The 15,475-nt window shown below is 32.3% G+C and overlaps 1 protein-coding gene across 1 annotated transcript in view; it reads right to left on the bottom strand.

Moving 5' to 3' along the window:
• defl (Integrator complex subunit 7) overlaps positions 1 to 15,475 on the bottom strand; it is a 26,912-nt gene extending 11,437 nt beyond the window's left edge. The window contains exons 1-11 of the mRNA XM_072539725.1: positions 15,246 to 15,475; positions 15,059 to 15,188; positions 14,717 to 15,001; positions 14,106 to 14,266; positions 13,555 to 13,821; positions 13,262 to 13,418; positions 12,063 to 12,268; positions 11,609 to 11,907; positions 10,237 to 10,422; positions 1,716 to 2,014; positions 1,419 to 1,620 (exon numbers count right to left, since the gene is read on the bottom strand). Coding sequence (XP_072395826.1) covers positions 1,419 to 1,620; positions 1,716 to 2,014; positions 10,237 to 10,422; positions 11,609 to 11,907; positions 12,063 to 12,268; positions 13,262 to 13,418; positions 13,555 to 13,821; positions 14,106 to 14,266; positions 14,717 to 15,001; positions 15,059 to 15,188; positions 15,246 to 15,336 — 2,283 coding nt within the window. The 5' untranslated portion in view covers positions 15,337 to 15,475. The remainder of the gene's footprint in view (positions 1 to 1,418; positions 1,621 to 1,715; positions 2,015 to 10,236; positions 10,423 to 11,608; positions 11,908 to 12,062; positions 12,269 to 13,261; positions 13,419 to 13,554; positions 13,822 to 14,105; positions 14,267 to 14,716; positions 15,002 to 15,058; positions 15,189 to 15,245) is intronic.

Below are 15,475 nucleotides of genomic sequence, written 5' to 3'. Positions count from 1 at the left end.
AGAAGATCTTTTAGCACTAGGCAATTCCATTGGCTCCAGTAAGACTTGACGTCTTGTCAAGTACGTCTCTCACTTCGATGCATACAATCCAATAGTCTTTTTATACATGGATCATCTGCTTGAGCGTCTTGTAGCTGTTGAGACTGCCACTGATCATTAATGGCGGTGGTTCGTCTTTGAATGACTTTTTCCAGCGCGGTGTTCGATCTGTTCTAGCTTTCTGACTGTTACGTTTCGCCAACACTAGGGTTTGGCATCTTCTGGAGATGTTACTGCTTCGCTTGTAAGCTGAAACTGACGCCGCGTTGTACTGCGGAGGACATATTTATATTTTCTACTCGCCTCCCCTCCACCGGTTTCGACGTGAGAGGGCGTGTCGTCGTTTGTAGTAGCTTTTCTTTCTTCGTGTTTTGCGGGAAGGGTTTTTGTGGATTTTAATATTGGTATCCATGTTTTGTTGTACATCGTACAACAAAATCGTACGTGTAAATCGAAGAAGACTTGGCTATTGAAGTAGACTTTCAAGAGTATAAATCTAATAGTTTCCAAAGAAATCAAAACAATAGTTAACCCAATAATCAATATTAATAATAAGGTCTAGAATCTCTAGAACTTGACGGGTATTGTTCCCTTAAATTATCCTAAAATTGTCATGATAGTTAGTGGAGTAGGCCTACAGGGGAAACCCCGGTAAAAAAACGCACCGAGTACATTACCTCACAGGTGGCGTGGAAATGTGTGCATATTATGTATAATGTAACTCTTAGAATCGCGATATCTCAGGAATAGTAACTCTTAGGAAAAAAGTCGTAAAGACCAAAGTTTATAAATAAATATAAGTTTTATGGATCGACTAATTGTCATATTTTAGTTTACTTTTAAATAAAACTAACTTTTGATAATTAATTAATAATTCAGAAAAGTTTGGTATTTCATTTCGACATATGATAGTCAGTACATCCTTTTCCCTTTTCCACCCAAGTATTTTTTTGATTTCTTTTTTGTGGTTAGTCCTTCCAGTCCTCTCCAAAAAAAGGAATCCTTATCCACGACCTTGCTCTCCAACCAAAACACGAGTAGCCGTTCGCAAACGTTTCAATTTATTTGCTTACCCTATCTCCAAGCCCAGTAATTGTTCAGTCCCACCTTTCAACCCCCAATAAGCAAATTATAATTGTTACATGATTTTTTCAGATTTTTTCGTATTTTTCCATCTTCAAAAATCCGAAAAACTGTTTTTTTTAGGGGTTAGGGGTTTTTCTTCATTTTATAGACTTAAAAATTAAATAAATCAAGTTTTTTTTATTAACATGGCCTGAAAGTGTTTTGTGTGTCTCTTTTATAATATATATGTTACGGAAAAAACTCGTTATAATCTTAGCCGTCGCTGTTTGAAATTAATGGAAATCGCCACTTACGTTATGTGTTATAGTAGAATTGATGCCATCTTCACCAATACTTTGTGCAATCTTGAGAGCACTTTCACAAGCTTTGACCAGTTGTTGAGATTCTAATCTCGTAGTCTTTGACCCAAATTCAATATATTCGTCTTTTATTTTACTACCATTGACGCATACACTTTCTACACATTTTTCCAGTAGCACGCACATCTGCTGCAGACTAGAAAAGAAAATAGAAAAAATATATAAATAAATTTAGCATAACAAAACCTACTTTGTTGTATGTAAGATTTAGGTAAATCGTCCAATACTTACATTTGCATATTTTCTAAGGTAGCAGGATCAGCATCAAAAGTAGTTTGGTACAATTTCCAATGCAAATCGCCACAATTCTTGAAGTCCTTGACACATTTTCGGAGTTGGTTAGTAATATAGCCGTGCCTTTGATATTCATCTCTCGTACTTTGGACTATGGTGGCTGCTATGGCAGGAGGAGGCACTATGCACAAAATGTTACAACTATAAATTAACTGAAGTAAACATTGTAAATATTCACTTCGAATTTTCATGTACTCTGCTTGGAATGTGAGGGTGTGTTGTGGAGTACTGGCGGCCTAAAAGCGTAACAAAACTAAAAATTGATTGTGTCAATGTTAAACAATAATGACAAAGACTGAAGATGTACTTCTAAACAGATGAATTTATAATAACACAGGTCAACAAAAAAAAGATTTATAAAACTTTTCTTACTTTATGTGAATGTAATGAATGTATTTTTTTGCGCTAAAAAAGAATCTGAAATTGGATTTTACGTATCAGCTACAGTTTTTCCACAATATGCCACTGGTTTACTCTACATTATAATAATTTGAAAAGAACAAAATACCGAAATACATTATTAGAGTGACCAACAGTAATCACTAGACTTCGGCAAATATGCATATTGCATATTTTGCATATTGTGCATATTTTATGCAAATATTTCATATTTTGGCATATTTGTATAAAAGTTTGCATAAAGTGCATAAAAGTTCAGATTTTTATACTGTATTTGAAAATTTTTAAACATACCAATTTATTTCAATTCTTGTATAAAATTTTGTAGTCATTTTAATCAAGAAATGATCTAAGTACGTAATCTCTACAGGTACAAAACATTTACAATTTCAAAGAAGATCAATTTAAGTAGCCCTCAACATTCTTAGAAAGTCTCGGTCACTGAGGCATTCAGTTATTGGATAATCGCTAAGGGTTCGCTCATTTGCATTTTATGATCTAATCCCCAAATCTATCTACAATTTATCGTATCTTAACAGCAGGTAAACGGCTAATAGTTTTGTTCCTAATTTAGGGATTTTCCAAAATCTCCCAGTTTATTGAATTAGGTACCTAAACATTTCTAATTTCATGCTCAGATTTGTAAATCATTTTTGTTTTGATATTCAAAGCGTAAACACTCGTTGTGCGTAACAAAAAGGAAGATTGTGATTTTATAATGCCTAAAACAACCAGTGCTTCAACTTGGATTAAACCTTATAAAGAGCTGTCTATGGATATGGGAAAAATCTACTGTTCAGTCTGTGGCAAAATTGTAAGTATCTAATATTTTCTATTAAATATCTAATATTTCATACATACAGGGTGTTTCCAAATGACACTTACAACGTTTGACTGTAGATACTTCTCGAAAAATTGAACAAAACGATATAGTTAATGAGGGGTCAAACTTATTTACTTTTCGAGATACAGGGTGTTAAAATTAAAAAAAATTAAATTCTTTTAGTTAATAACAACAATAACTTTAAAACCAATAAACGTATTTACTTGAAATTTAGTACTCGTAGGTTGTTTTTAAATGAAAAATAGCTTCCTTTAGTGAGAAAAAATTGTCCATGGTACAATACAATGGTGTGTATTTAGAAAAATTTTTCACCTTTACTTTTTTTTATGAAGTCAGCTATTCTAAAACACAATTATTTTTATTGTAATTGAATTAACAAAAAAAAAACTTTTGTTGAATTTTAAAATAAGTTATATGATGTACTAATGGTTAGTAACAAAAACTAATTTGTGGATTAATACTGCATTTAAAACACTTAGCGAGTGTTTTTTTTTCCAAACCAGTTATTTGATTAACCAAAAACACCTTGTATATTTTTATATTTTAAAGGTTGGGTTAAAATAAAGGTTTTTATTTTTATTTATAGATAGCATGTGAGAAGAAATTTCAGATAGACCAACATGTGAGAACTGCTTCACACATTGCAAAAAAAGGAAAAATAGGAGGAAAACATCAAACTTCAATGGCTAAATGTTTCCAATCTACTTCAAAAAAATTAGATGAGCAAGGAACTTTTAATGAAGACTTGTGTCGCACATTAGTGTCTGCAAATATACCACTTTCAAAATTAGCAAATGTAAATTTTAGTTCGTTTCTAAAAAAATATTGCAAACTTAATGTTCCAAGTGATCGGTCTCTAAGAAGAAATAATGTGAACGGGCTATACTCGTCGGTGTTAATTAATATTAAGGAAGAAATTGCAGATAATTATTTTTACATATCTGTAGACGAAACCACTGATTCCTCAGGAAAGTATATTGCTCATTTATTGATTGGTGTTCTTAAAGAAGATACCTTACCAAAATCTCATCTTATTTCATGCCAGCAACTTGAGAAAACAAATGCTTTAACAATTTCGCGTTTTATACAAGAAACATTAGCAACTTTTTTTCTTCCGACAACTATTCCTTCTAATAAATTACTGCTTATTTTATCGGATGCTGCTCCTTATATGGTGAAAGCAGGACAAAATTTAAAAATATTTTTCCCAGATTTAATACATGTTACTTGTGTAGCGCATGGATTAAACAGAGTTGCAGAGGAAATACGAAAAAAGTTTCCTCTTGTAAATACCATGATATCCAGTGTCAAAAAAGTATTTCTTAAATCTCCTATAAGAATTCAACTTTATAAAGAAATGCTACCTAACATTCCTCTTCCACCACAACCTATTTTAACGCGATGGGGAACATGGTTAGAAGCAGCTAATTTTTATGCAGATTATTTTGTTAAAATAAAGAACATAATTGATACGTTAACAGATGAAAGTTCCCAATCTCTTTTGGATTCTAAACAAACTTTTCAGAGTAACTTGCTTCAACAAGAACTTTCATTTATAAAATCAAATTTTAGTTTTGTTCAAAAAACAATTACTCAGTTAGAATCACCAAAACTGTCATTGTTCGAAAGTACAGCATTAATAAAAGAATTTGCGTCATGTTGTCGGAACGTTAGAGGTAATATTGGAAAAGATATTTTAAAAAAATTTGAAGCTACTATGGAAAAAAATAAAGGTTACCATATTCTTTCTGAAGTAGTCAGTGTTCTAGCTGGAAATATTTCGGAAACAATTAATTTAGAACCAAATGTTTTGGTTAGTTTGAAAAATGCTCAAGTTACATCAGTTGATGTTGAACGAAGTTTTTCCATATATAAATATATGTACTCAGACAGAAGCCACAAGTTTTTGTTAGAAAATCTTGAACACCACTTGGTCATTTATTGTTACCATAATTCTAAATAAGTTTATTCATACTTAAAAATGATGTAGTTACTTAAAATAAATGTATATCTTAATGAATAGTAGGAAATATTTAGTTATGTACACTTTTTTTTTTAAATAAAATTGTTACTATTTTACGATTTTTTTATTTATTTGTATGCATATTTTGTAAAATATTTGCATATTTTCGGGTAAACACGTGCATATTTATGCGCATATTTTCTACATTTTTATTTGCATTTTTGCCGAAGTCTAGTAATCACCCATCATGTTGGTGTTTCAACGTCCCTGGTATCGTTTCTCCGTCACCTTGATATCCTGGTGGAACCGTTCGCCTTGTTCTTCACTGACATCACCCAGATTTTTAGAGAAAAAGGCAAGATGGTTATGCAAGAAGTGGCTCATTAGATATCTCAAATCTTTATACTTATCTAAATTAGCTACTTCTTCTTGTCGCTTTACAACAAAAGCTTCATCAAATAAAGGAAAACGGATTACAATAATCCATGCAGGAAAAAAATGGTTTTATACCTAATGCTTTAGCCTTGTCATGAAAAAACATTAAGAACTGGTTTTCAACGAAGTTATTGCCGAATATAGCACCAAACAGTGTAATTGTGATAAACAATGCCAGCTACCACAGTCGTAGGCTGAATAAAGTTCCATGTTCTAAGGACACCAAACTTAGAATCCAGGAATATAGGCTGGAAAATGATATATATTATGAAGATAATTATTCTAAAAAACAATGACCTAAAACTTCAAAATATTTTTTCATCAGAAAACAATATTATTGCGACAGTTTGGCGGAAGAAATGGGTCATATAGTATTAAGACTTCCTCCTTACTATTGCATGTTCCATCCTATTGAACACATATGACATGAGCTAAAAGCATCGGTAAGGAGAAGTAATGTTTCGCTTACCCTAAATCCTAAATCTTCTTTATGTGCCGTCTTCCACCGAAGGTTGGCGACCATCAAACGATAGGTTTCTCTGTTTTGTGCCGTATGTATTATGTTCGCAGCTTCTGGTATTTGAAACCATTCCATTAACGCTTAGGTGGAGGTTGCTTAAGAGCTTTCTCATTTTGATGAATTTGGATCTTGCTATTTCAATTCGGATCTTAATCTCTACGTCTGGGTCCCACTTATCATTTACTGTATATCCCAGATATTTAAATCGGTGTACTCTTTCAATACGTTCGGCTTCAATATTCAGGTCGATATGTTGAATGTTCTTTTTACTGATCACCATGAATTTAGTTTTCTTTCTATTGATCTTCAGTCCAAATTGGTTGCCAGTTGTATTTACTCTATTTAGCATCATCTGTAAATCTTCGATGTTATCGGCCAGTATAACAGTATCATCACATATCGAAAATTACTTATTGGTACGCCATTAATTTTGATGCCCTCGTGGTACTCTTCCAGTACCTCTAGAAATATTTGTTCCGTGTATAGGTTGAAAAGCAGTGGCGAAAGAATACAGCCCTGTCTAACCCCTCTCGAAATGGTTACGTTTTCACTCACCATATCTTCATTCTTCATGTGGGCTGTTTGATTCCAATATAGATTTTTTATAATCTGGATGTCCGTATCCATATTATTTATTTATTTAATTTATTTATTTAATTAACGGATATACCATTTTTACAGAAATATGACGTCAACCTTTACAAAGTTTATATATAGGTTGCGTTAATAAAAAACAAACCAAAATTAAAATCAAACAAAATTCAATTAAAGTAGTACCTTAAGTTATTAAACAATGCTCAAAATCTCTCAAATGATTTCTTAAATGTTGCTGTAGATATTCCAAATAACTCTAAACTATTGCTGTGCTCATTGGCAGTTCGTAAAATTCTTGTAATGGGTTCATTTTGGCCATAATTCGTAGTGTGGAATGGAATGTTGAAAATCTCAGTGTTACGAGTTCTTCTAGTATTAACATTAAAATTTATTAAACTTAGTAACTCTGGATCTTGAACATATCCATTTATAATTTTAAAAAGGAAACATAAATCCGCTTGACATCTTCTATCATGTAGTGATTGGATATTTAGTATTGACAGTATATCATCATATGTGTATTGATGTCTAATAAAACCAATTTTGTAAGCACATACCCTCAAGAATTTATTTTGAACTCTCTCGATACTGTAGATGTCACTGTTATATGAAGGAGACCAAATGAGAGAACCATACTCCAAAACTGATCGAACTAAACTACAGTATAACATTTTTAAAGTTTGTACTGAAAACTGATTACAGTTTCTAAGAATAAATTCCAACATTTTTAAAGCTTTAGCTGAAGATTCGTTAATGTGATATTTAAAAGTTAGTTTAGAATCAAGATTTATACCTAAATCTTTAATATTATGACGTGCCTCTAAAGGTACATTATTTATACAATAATCATAATTTACAAACTCTCTTGTTCTTCCAAAAGTAATTTTAAAACATTTTTGTATATTTAAGTATAGCATGTTTACCTCACACCAACTAGCTAAGCTTTTAATGTCATTCTGTAACAAAGAGGCATCAACTAGGTCATTAACTATTCGAAATATTTTAAGGTCATCAGCAAACATTAGAAATTTACTATTTTTAATCACTGAGGATATATCATTAACAAATATATTAAATAAGAGAGGTCCAATATGAGACCCCTGAGGAACTCCTGAGGTTACAGATATTCGTTGAGATAAACAATTTCCATATTTAACATACTGACATCTACCAGATATATAACTACCTATCCACTCAATTATTTTACCTCCAAATCCATAGCCATTTAATTTAGCAATAAGCAGATCATGGTTAACTCTATCGAAGGCTTTTGAGAAGTCTGTGTAGATAGCGTCAACCTGACCCTTCTGTTCCACTGAATTAGCTATAAAATTCGTATACAATATTAAGTTCGTGCATGTAGACTTACCTTTAGAAAAGCCATGTTGTCCAACATCAATTAAATCTTTACAATTCCATGTCAAAAAGTTATTTAGAAGACACTCAAAAAGTTTGGGTAATACAGATTGGTTACAAACCGCTCGATAATTTTCAACATCATTTTTATTACCAGATTTGAAAATTGGTGTTAGATAACTAGTCTTCTAAAGATCAGAATAAGAAGCAGATAGGTTTTTCAAGAGTGAAAATGCAATGCTTGAGAACATAAGCTGGCAAATCATATATAATATCATATATAATATCATATATAATATCATATATAATATTATCATCTTTCTGTTGATCCAGACATTTTTGAATCAAGACTTGTATTGTAAATAGCGGCTCTCGAGTTCCAAAACCGCATCTATCTAAAACCGAACTGTGTTTTACTTATGCTGTGTTCTAATTTTGCTCGTATTCTGGAATGGATAATACGCAAGAATACTTTAAGGGTGTGACTCATTAAACTTATAAGGCGATATTCACTACACGTCTTGGAATTAGATTTCTTGGGAAGGGGCACAAATGTAGATTTCAACCAGTCCGATGGAATTTGACCAGTATCGTATATCTTATTAAACAGTTCCAATACTACATTCAGGTTGTTCTCGTTAAAAACTTTTAAAATTTGACTGGTATTTCATCGCATCCTGTTGCTTTCCCATCTTTCGTTTGATCTATAGCTTTTATCACCTCACTTTTCAATATTTTTGCATGTACAAATTTTTTATGTAATTTGCCCAAGTCTGTAACTGTTCTTCTTTACCTACAATAAGTTTGTTGTTCTCGTCTATTGACCTACCAAACTTTTTTTTCTTGTAAGTATAAGTAAACTCCTTGATTTTTTTCTGCATATTAAAACTATCGTGTCTTCGTTCTAGCTCTTCTATCTCTTGACATTTTTCTTGTAACCATTTCTCTTTGGATTCTTTTATCTTTCTGCTGGCAGTTCTATCCAGTTCTTTATATTGTTCGGGATTATTCTTATTTTCCCTCCTTTTGTCCATAAGGTGTAATATTTCATCTGTCATCCATTCGTTTTTCTTCTTCCGCTCGTAGTCACCAATGACTTCTTTCGCACCGTTACATATAGCGTCCCTTAAGTTGATACAGTCTCTTTCAATATCATCAGTATTGGTTGTTAAAGCAACATTACTATTAATGCTATTTGTAAGCTTGACTTTTATCTCGGGATTTCTAAGTTGATCCATATCTAATCTTTTGTTATTCTGTTTCTGGATTAAGGTTTCTAGTTTGACTCGTAATTGGGCTACAAGAGGATTATGATCAGAGTTTATATCAGCTCCAGGATATGTTTTGGCTGATATTATTGCGTAACGTAATCGTTTCTTAATTGTTATAAAGTCTATCTGATTTCTAACGATGTACCCAGTCCTGTCCTGTGGTGACCTCCAAGTGCACAATCTTCTTAATGGTAACTTAAACCAAGTATTAGTGATAATTAAGTTTTTCTCCTGGCAAAACTGTATTAGCCGATCACCTCGCTCATTTCTTGTTCCCAACCCATACTTGCCAACTACTTCACTGACTTCGCCTTTTCCTACTTTGGAGTTAAAATCCCCCATTACCATGGTTATGTCTTGTTTCTTTAGGTTTTTTATGATTTCGTCTAATTGTTCGTAAAACTCTTTAACTTCTTCATCAGTACTCTCAGATGTGGGAGCATAAACCTGAATTATATTTATGTCTAGAACAATCGAATAAGTAATGCAAATTGAAAATAAAACCGCTGCCTTGCAGTAGACACTTAATAATGGTATACGGTAGACTCGATAATAAATATTAATGACTCTTTTAGATCTCTGGTAGGACTATACCAACCAAGTAACATTCGATTTCTGTGCTCGTTAAACAAAATAAAATGTAATTATGCAATTTTAAATGTAAAATTGTGAAATAATGATGGGTGATACAACATTTTTAATATAACTTTCGGACTCAGCACACTAAAATATATAAAATAGGAGTAATTTTATCAAAAAAGTTTTTTCATTGTTGGCCTGTATAATAGTTCAACAGTTTCATCATAATTATCCACATTATATACTATCCCGACACTATAGTAATTCTGCGGGAAAATGCCAACGACAAATTTTTATGACCTACAATGAACTTTAAAGAAAATATTGTAGGAATGATTGCAGATAAAATTCATATATTAATTCACCTTGCTTCAAATATAAAAATGAATATTTTTCATTAATTGAAATCAATGACAAAACGGACACAGAATAGAAAAAGATAAAAATAAGAAAACAAATGAAAAAGTTAATGATATAAAACAGAACTAAAAACTTACCTTTAAGGCAGCTATAGCCTTATTGTAATGTATCACAGCAGTATCCAGCCTATTAACAAGAGAATCTGAATCTTCACTGTAGAGCTGAGCTTCAGCCTCGGATAATTCTTTCAAACATATTAACCAAAAATGAAAATGTTCCGAACTAACCTGTTCCGCGAGTCCCAGAAAAATATGATGAGCTACCTGAAATGAGTCAATTTTGTCAAAAAATGAAGGCAATTAAAGTACAGTGCTAAAAATCAGAAAGTACAAGACTGACATATGCACACCATATTATTTTAAGTTGCAATTAGTAATTAGATATATGCAAAGCGGTCCGTTTAATTGCTTATCTTTCAATAGCCGGCAAAATGCATGATTTAGCTAAACAATATTTTCTACTGATTTCCATGATTCATGGCATATGGTATTCTCACCGAAAAACAAATTAACTGTCGTTCCTCCTCTTAAGTGCCTTCTCTGTTGAGGTTGGCGATCAATATGGCAAATTTCTCTCTATTCTGGGCTTGATGAATTCATTCATTTCCTTTTGTGTGCGTCCAATCTCTGATGTTTCGTAGCCAAGATTTTTTCTTTCGTCCTATGCCACTTTTACCTTCAATCTTGCCTTCTAATATTACCTGGAGCTCCTCAAATTCCCTATGGCTCATTATGTGTCCTAGATATGACGTCTTTCTAATTTTGATAGTATTGACCAGATGAGGGCGTGTGTTCATTGCTCTCAGTACTTCTTAATTCGTAGTTCTGCTGGTCCAGCTTATTCTTAACATTCGGCGGTACATCCACATTTCAAACGAATTTAATTTGTTGACGTCATACTGTTTTGATGTCCAGGTCTCACAGCCATATAGTAATAAAAACCACACATAACACTTTAGTGTTCTCAATCTTATTGAGACTGATAGCTTGGGGTTACAGAGCATTTTACGCATATTCATGAAACCAGATCTTGCTATTTCAATGTGTCTTCTAATTTCTTTTGAGTGGTCTAGTTGACTATTTAGTTCCCTGCCCATGTGTCGTTACTATAATTAAAATAATATAAAACAAAATTATCTTTTGTAAATACTATTTATTTAATTAAAATCATTTCCCTCTGCTTTTCATCTCTTGTTTCGAATGGGCACTTTTGGTCAATTACATTAAAAAACATTACTTTTAATTCATGTCTGTGGAAACGAAAATAAAACCCTGAATCGTGCTTGTGTTCGTGGTGGCATCACCGCGCTTCTATCGTCCATGAGAAATACATGGCCCTATCTCCGCAATGTTATTTTCTTAACATGGAACGCTCTATAGTCATTAAATATCTAAGCAGGATTAAATTAAAAACTAACAAAATGACATTAAATGAGTAAATGTGACTTACCTTATGATGACCATATCGCATGGCTGCTCTTGCAATACAATAGTTTGCCCATAAATTGTTGTTGTCAATAACATTAATAATAGTATCGTATGTGGTGTCATTCCATTTATAACCCGACAATGACTGAAATATGAGAGTGCACAGCATTGTCTTTGTTTGCGTCTGAAGAGCAGTAGGGCTATTAACGGTCGAGAGAACGTTAAGAAGACTTAGAATGGTATCGATAAGCGGAAGCAGTGTTTCGGGTTTAAGGCTGCCAATGGCGCCCAAGGCTTCGCAAATTGTCAAAGTGTTATCACCTAAAATACATATACTTCAGTATTAAAAGGATATAAAGTAAGTAACTACATAGTTGCATATTAGTCACTTGTGCAAAAGCTATCAAGCAGTTACATATTTATGTAACATATTTTTGAAGACTATAACTAAAATATAAACAAATATATCCACTTACTTTCTATATTATCCAGTCGGGTTCCTAAAAGTTCCACAAATACTTCACAATACTCATGTTTAGCCTCACACAATCTAACAGCGCACTTCAGAACAGTCTTTAGTTGAGTTGAATGTTGTTCCTTAATGAAAGTCAATAGTAAGATCAGCGTTTCTAATGCTGCTATCACTTCTTGCTCACCGTCAGTCTCTATGTTTTCTTTGTAGCTAAAAGAAAAACAAAAATGTAACTAAATTGCAAATTTACTACTAATATTAAAACATTGATATTATTATTTATACTTTAAAGTATTTTCTTGTCTAGCCAGGTTCTGGTTACAAACAATATAGTCTAGTTATTAACGAGCAGAAAACAAAGTATATTATGGAAATGGGGCAGAATGGTAACAAGTACACACAACTCAAGACTCAAGACAAAGAATCTGACTTTCTTTTGTTATTTTTGGAAATTAGGTCACCAGCACACAAACTGCTGTAAAGTATCATATTTCAGTGATCATTAAGTCAGATTATCGCCATTCAATAGCGCTGATTTATGGGGGAGTACTTGAGAATAAGATCATAGACCACCTAAGAATAAGAACAGAGGGTTTTTCTGACCATCTCAACACACTTACTAACGAGACAGCGTACAGTAATCATCCAGTTGATCGGTTACGTCCCTTTTTTGTGCCTCGGCCGGCGCCGCGACGGACAAATACAACTCCATTCCACTAGCTACAATTAATACAAAAATATTTCAGAGGTAAGTCTTTTTCTTTGTACAGATAACAGTAATGAGTTAAAGCCAGCTAATTTTCGTAATTTATTCACAATTAATATTTGCTATTTGCGCTAATTTCTTTACAGTCAAAATATTGCATTTTTCCTTCATTATTATTATAAATTCATATAACCAGCGACCTCCAGTTTTACACAAAACAAGTATAAATCCAAAATGATGCAAATGCAGATGTACCATTTATTAGAAAGTAGATTTGACAGATAACACCCATTTTTGGATTTAATATAATGTATCCATAATCTTTTATGCTATTTTGAAGCCCTGGAAAGCTTCACAAAGCAGCTCATGGTAAATATAGTAGCCATTCAAAACTCTAAATAGATTTTTCTTAGAGGCTACCGGTAATATCTAGAAGAAATCAACAGAAACACATGCAATCAACAGAAACACATTGACAATAAGAGATTAATTCTTACCAGTAGCAAAATATTTGGCTAAGTATTTGAATCGCTTGAGCTGCTATCGCTGGTTCTGGAGAATAACAATGGTTGCTGCAAAGTTCTCTCAGCTTTGATCCAGATGATCTATGTTCGTGACACATCCTTGGAGATTCTACTAATACCTGAAGTACACCTAAAAGGAATAATTCCTTATAGGGAAACTTTTATATGTCATTTATATAACACAGTATGTAGAACTAACTTATTTAAACTACTTGCACATAAATAGTATTGCGATGTTAATAATACACATGTAAATAAATACTCACGTAATGATGGTGAAAGAATTTTCTTTTTATTTGAATTTAGAGCATAATTAATGATCTCGTCTACTGCCCCAGGTGGCCATAGATGAGCACCTGGCTTGGCCAACTCATATAAATGTTCCAAAGCTTTTAACTTGATCTCCCAGCGGGGATCATTTTTTAAGTAATTCAAAAGTAGATTTACTTGGCTTGGTATATCCACCAAAGTAGCTGCAGCTAATTTCGTCAGAGCATTCAATGTGACAAGAACAAATTCCTGAGCAGGGTAACCTAAAAGTTTAAACATGTATATAAAAACTTCTGTTTACTAATTAATAATGTTACTACTTTTTCAAAGGAATCACTTATTGTGATGCTCCACCCTAAAATTAATATTACCATAGTAGCAGAATAAACTACTACCATTCTCACATATTTTTTCATTTCTTAATTGTTTAAATGTAAAAAAGCAAATAAACAGGTAATATCTACATAATTGCTATTATAATAAACAAGAACTAAATGGAAAAAATAGGAGGAAGTGTTTTATCAATTCAATCCGTTTTGTTACTTGCCTGGCAATAGTTCTATGCACAAAGATCTAACCATGGCTGCTGTATTGGTATCATGATGCATGTACTGAAGAATAGGTATAAGTTGAAGTTTCATATTTGCAGGAGTGGACTGTCGTTGGATCATGTCAGACACTTTATTGCACATACTTATTGCAAATGTTCTGAAACATACATAGTAAAAAGTATAACATTATTACGCCTAGTGAAACAACATTTAAAATAATAAAGAATATGGTCTTGTTTTGAAAACCTTTTTTTATTCACTCATTACAAGAATAATTGTTTATAACCTTAGATTATAGTGAAAAGATAATTGATAGATCTAGGTTGAAGGGATCAACAATTAACAGACCTATGCCTTCTGCCTAGATCTGTCAATTAAACTAAATGAATAGGAAATTAAAAAAAGCAAAATAAAGGAGACATTTAAAAATGATTTTTAACAACTAATAATGCTCATTTTTTACTTTCTAATCATATTTCAGACTTTTATAACTCATAATTTATATTTAATTCTCAATTTAAGTTACACTTATTACTCTGAAATTGTCAGACTTGGACTTTTATACAATTTTATAAGTATCCTATAAAAAAATCTTAATTTCACCAACTTTGACTGTGCTGCAAATTGTACAGCTCCATAAACTGCTGCTTCGACTTCAACACTGTCATGGGAGTCTAGACTGCTTCTTATACAGTGATGGATTTGTTGCCTTTCTGGTATGATAGCAGCAACTGCTCCAAATATCCGCAAAGTCACAGCTCTAGCGATGGGATCATTACTATGGATTACACTGTATATTCTACGTACAAACTCATCAACATTTGAGATTTTGTCCAAATGTTTTTCACTTTGCTGGCATACTCGTAACACACATAAACGAAGAAAATTATTGCTAAAAATTAAAAAGTGATCAAATTAATCAGTTATGATAGTTTAGTAAACGACATACCCCATGCGAAAGACATCTGCTAATTTAAGTAGGGAAGCATTGATTAATATTGGGAATGGGTATTTTTCAAACAATTTCGGAAATCTCACAATTGCTTCACACTGTTCGCCTACTTTTCCTGACCGCAGCCCTATAAGTAAGATTAAGATACAATGAGCCTTGTTTTAAAAAATATATTTTAACAAACCTTTATCTAATTCTGTTAATGCCGAATTTGCATCTTGGTCGGGTTCACCCAAGCCATTTTCATTAAAAGCACTTACTCTTACTCCGATCATTTTATTTTGTTATAATATAAAGGTTGAATCTAAAATGGAAATATAATTACAAAGTCTTTACATATATTATTAGGATTAGTATCATTAATAATAATATTTTGGTTTAAGGTTTCCCTAACCTAAAAAGTAAATAATATTT

Source organism: Diabrotica undecimpunctata, chromosome 8 (assembly GCF_040954645.1).
Source record: "Diabrotica undecimpunctata isolate CICGRU chromosome 8, icDiaUnde3, whole genome shotgun sequence".
Taxonomy (NCBI): Eukaryota; Metazoa; Arthropoda; class Insecta; order Coleoptera; family Chrysomelidae; genus Diabrotica; species Diabrotica undecimpunctata.
Note: the sequence above shows the minus strand (reverse complement) of the source record. Positions and strands in the feature narration are given on the sequence as shown.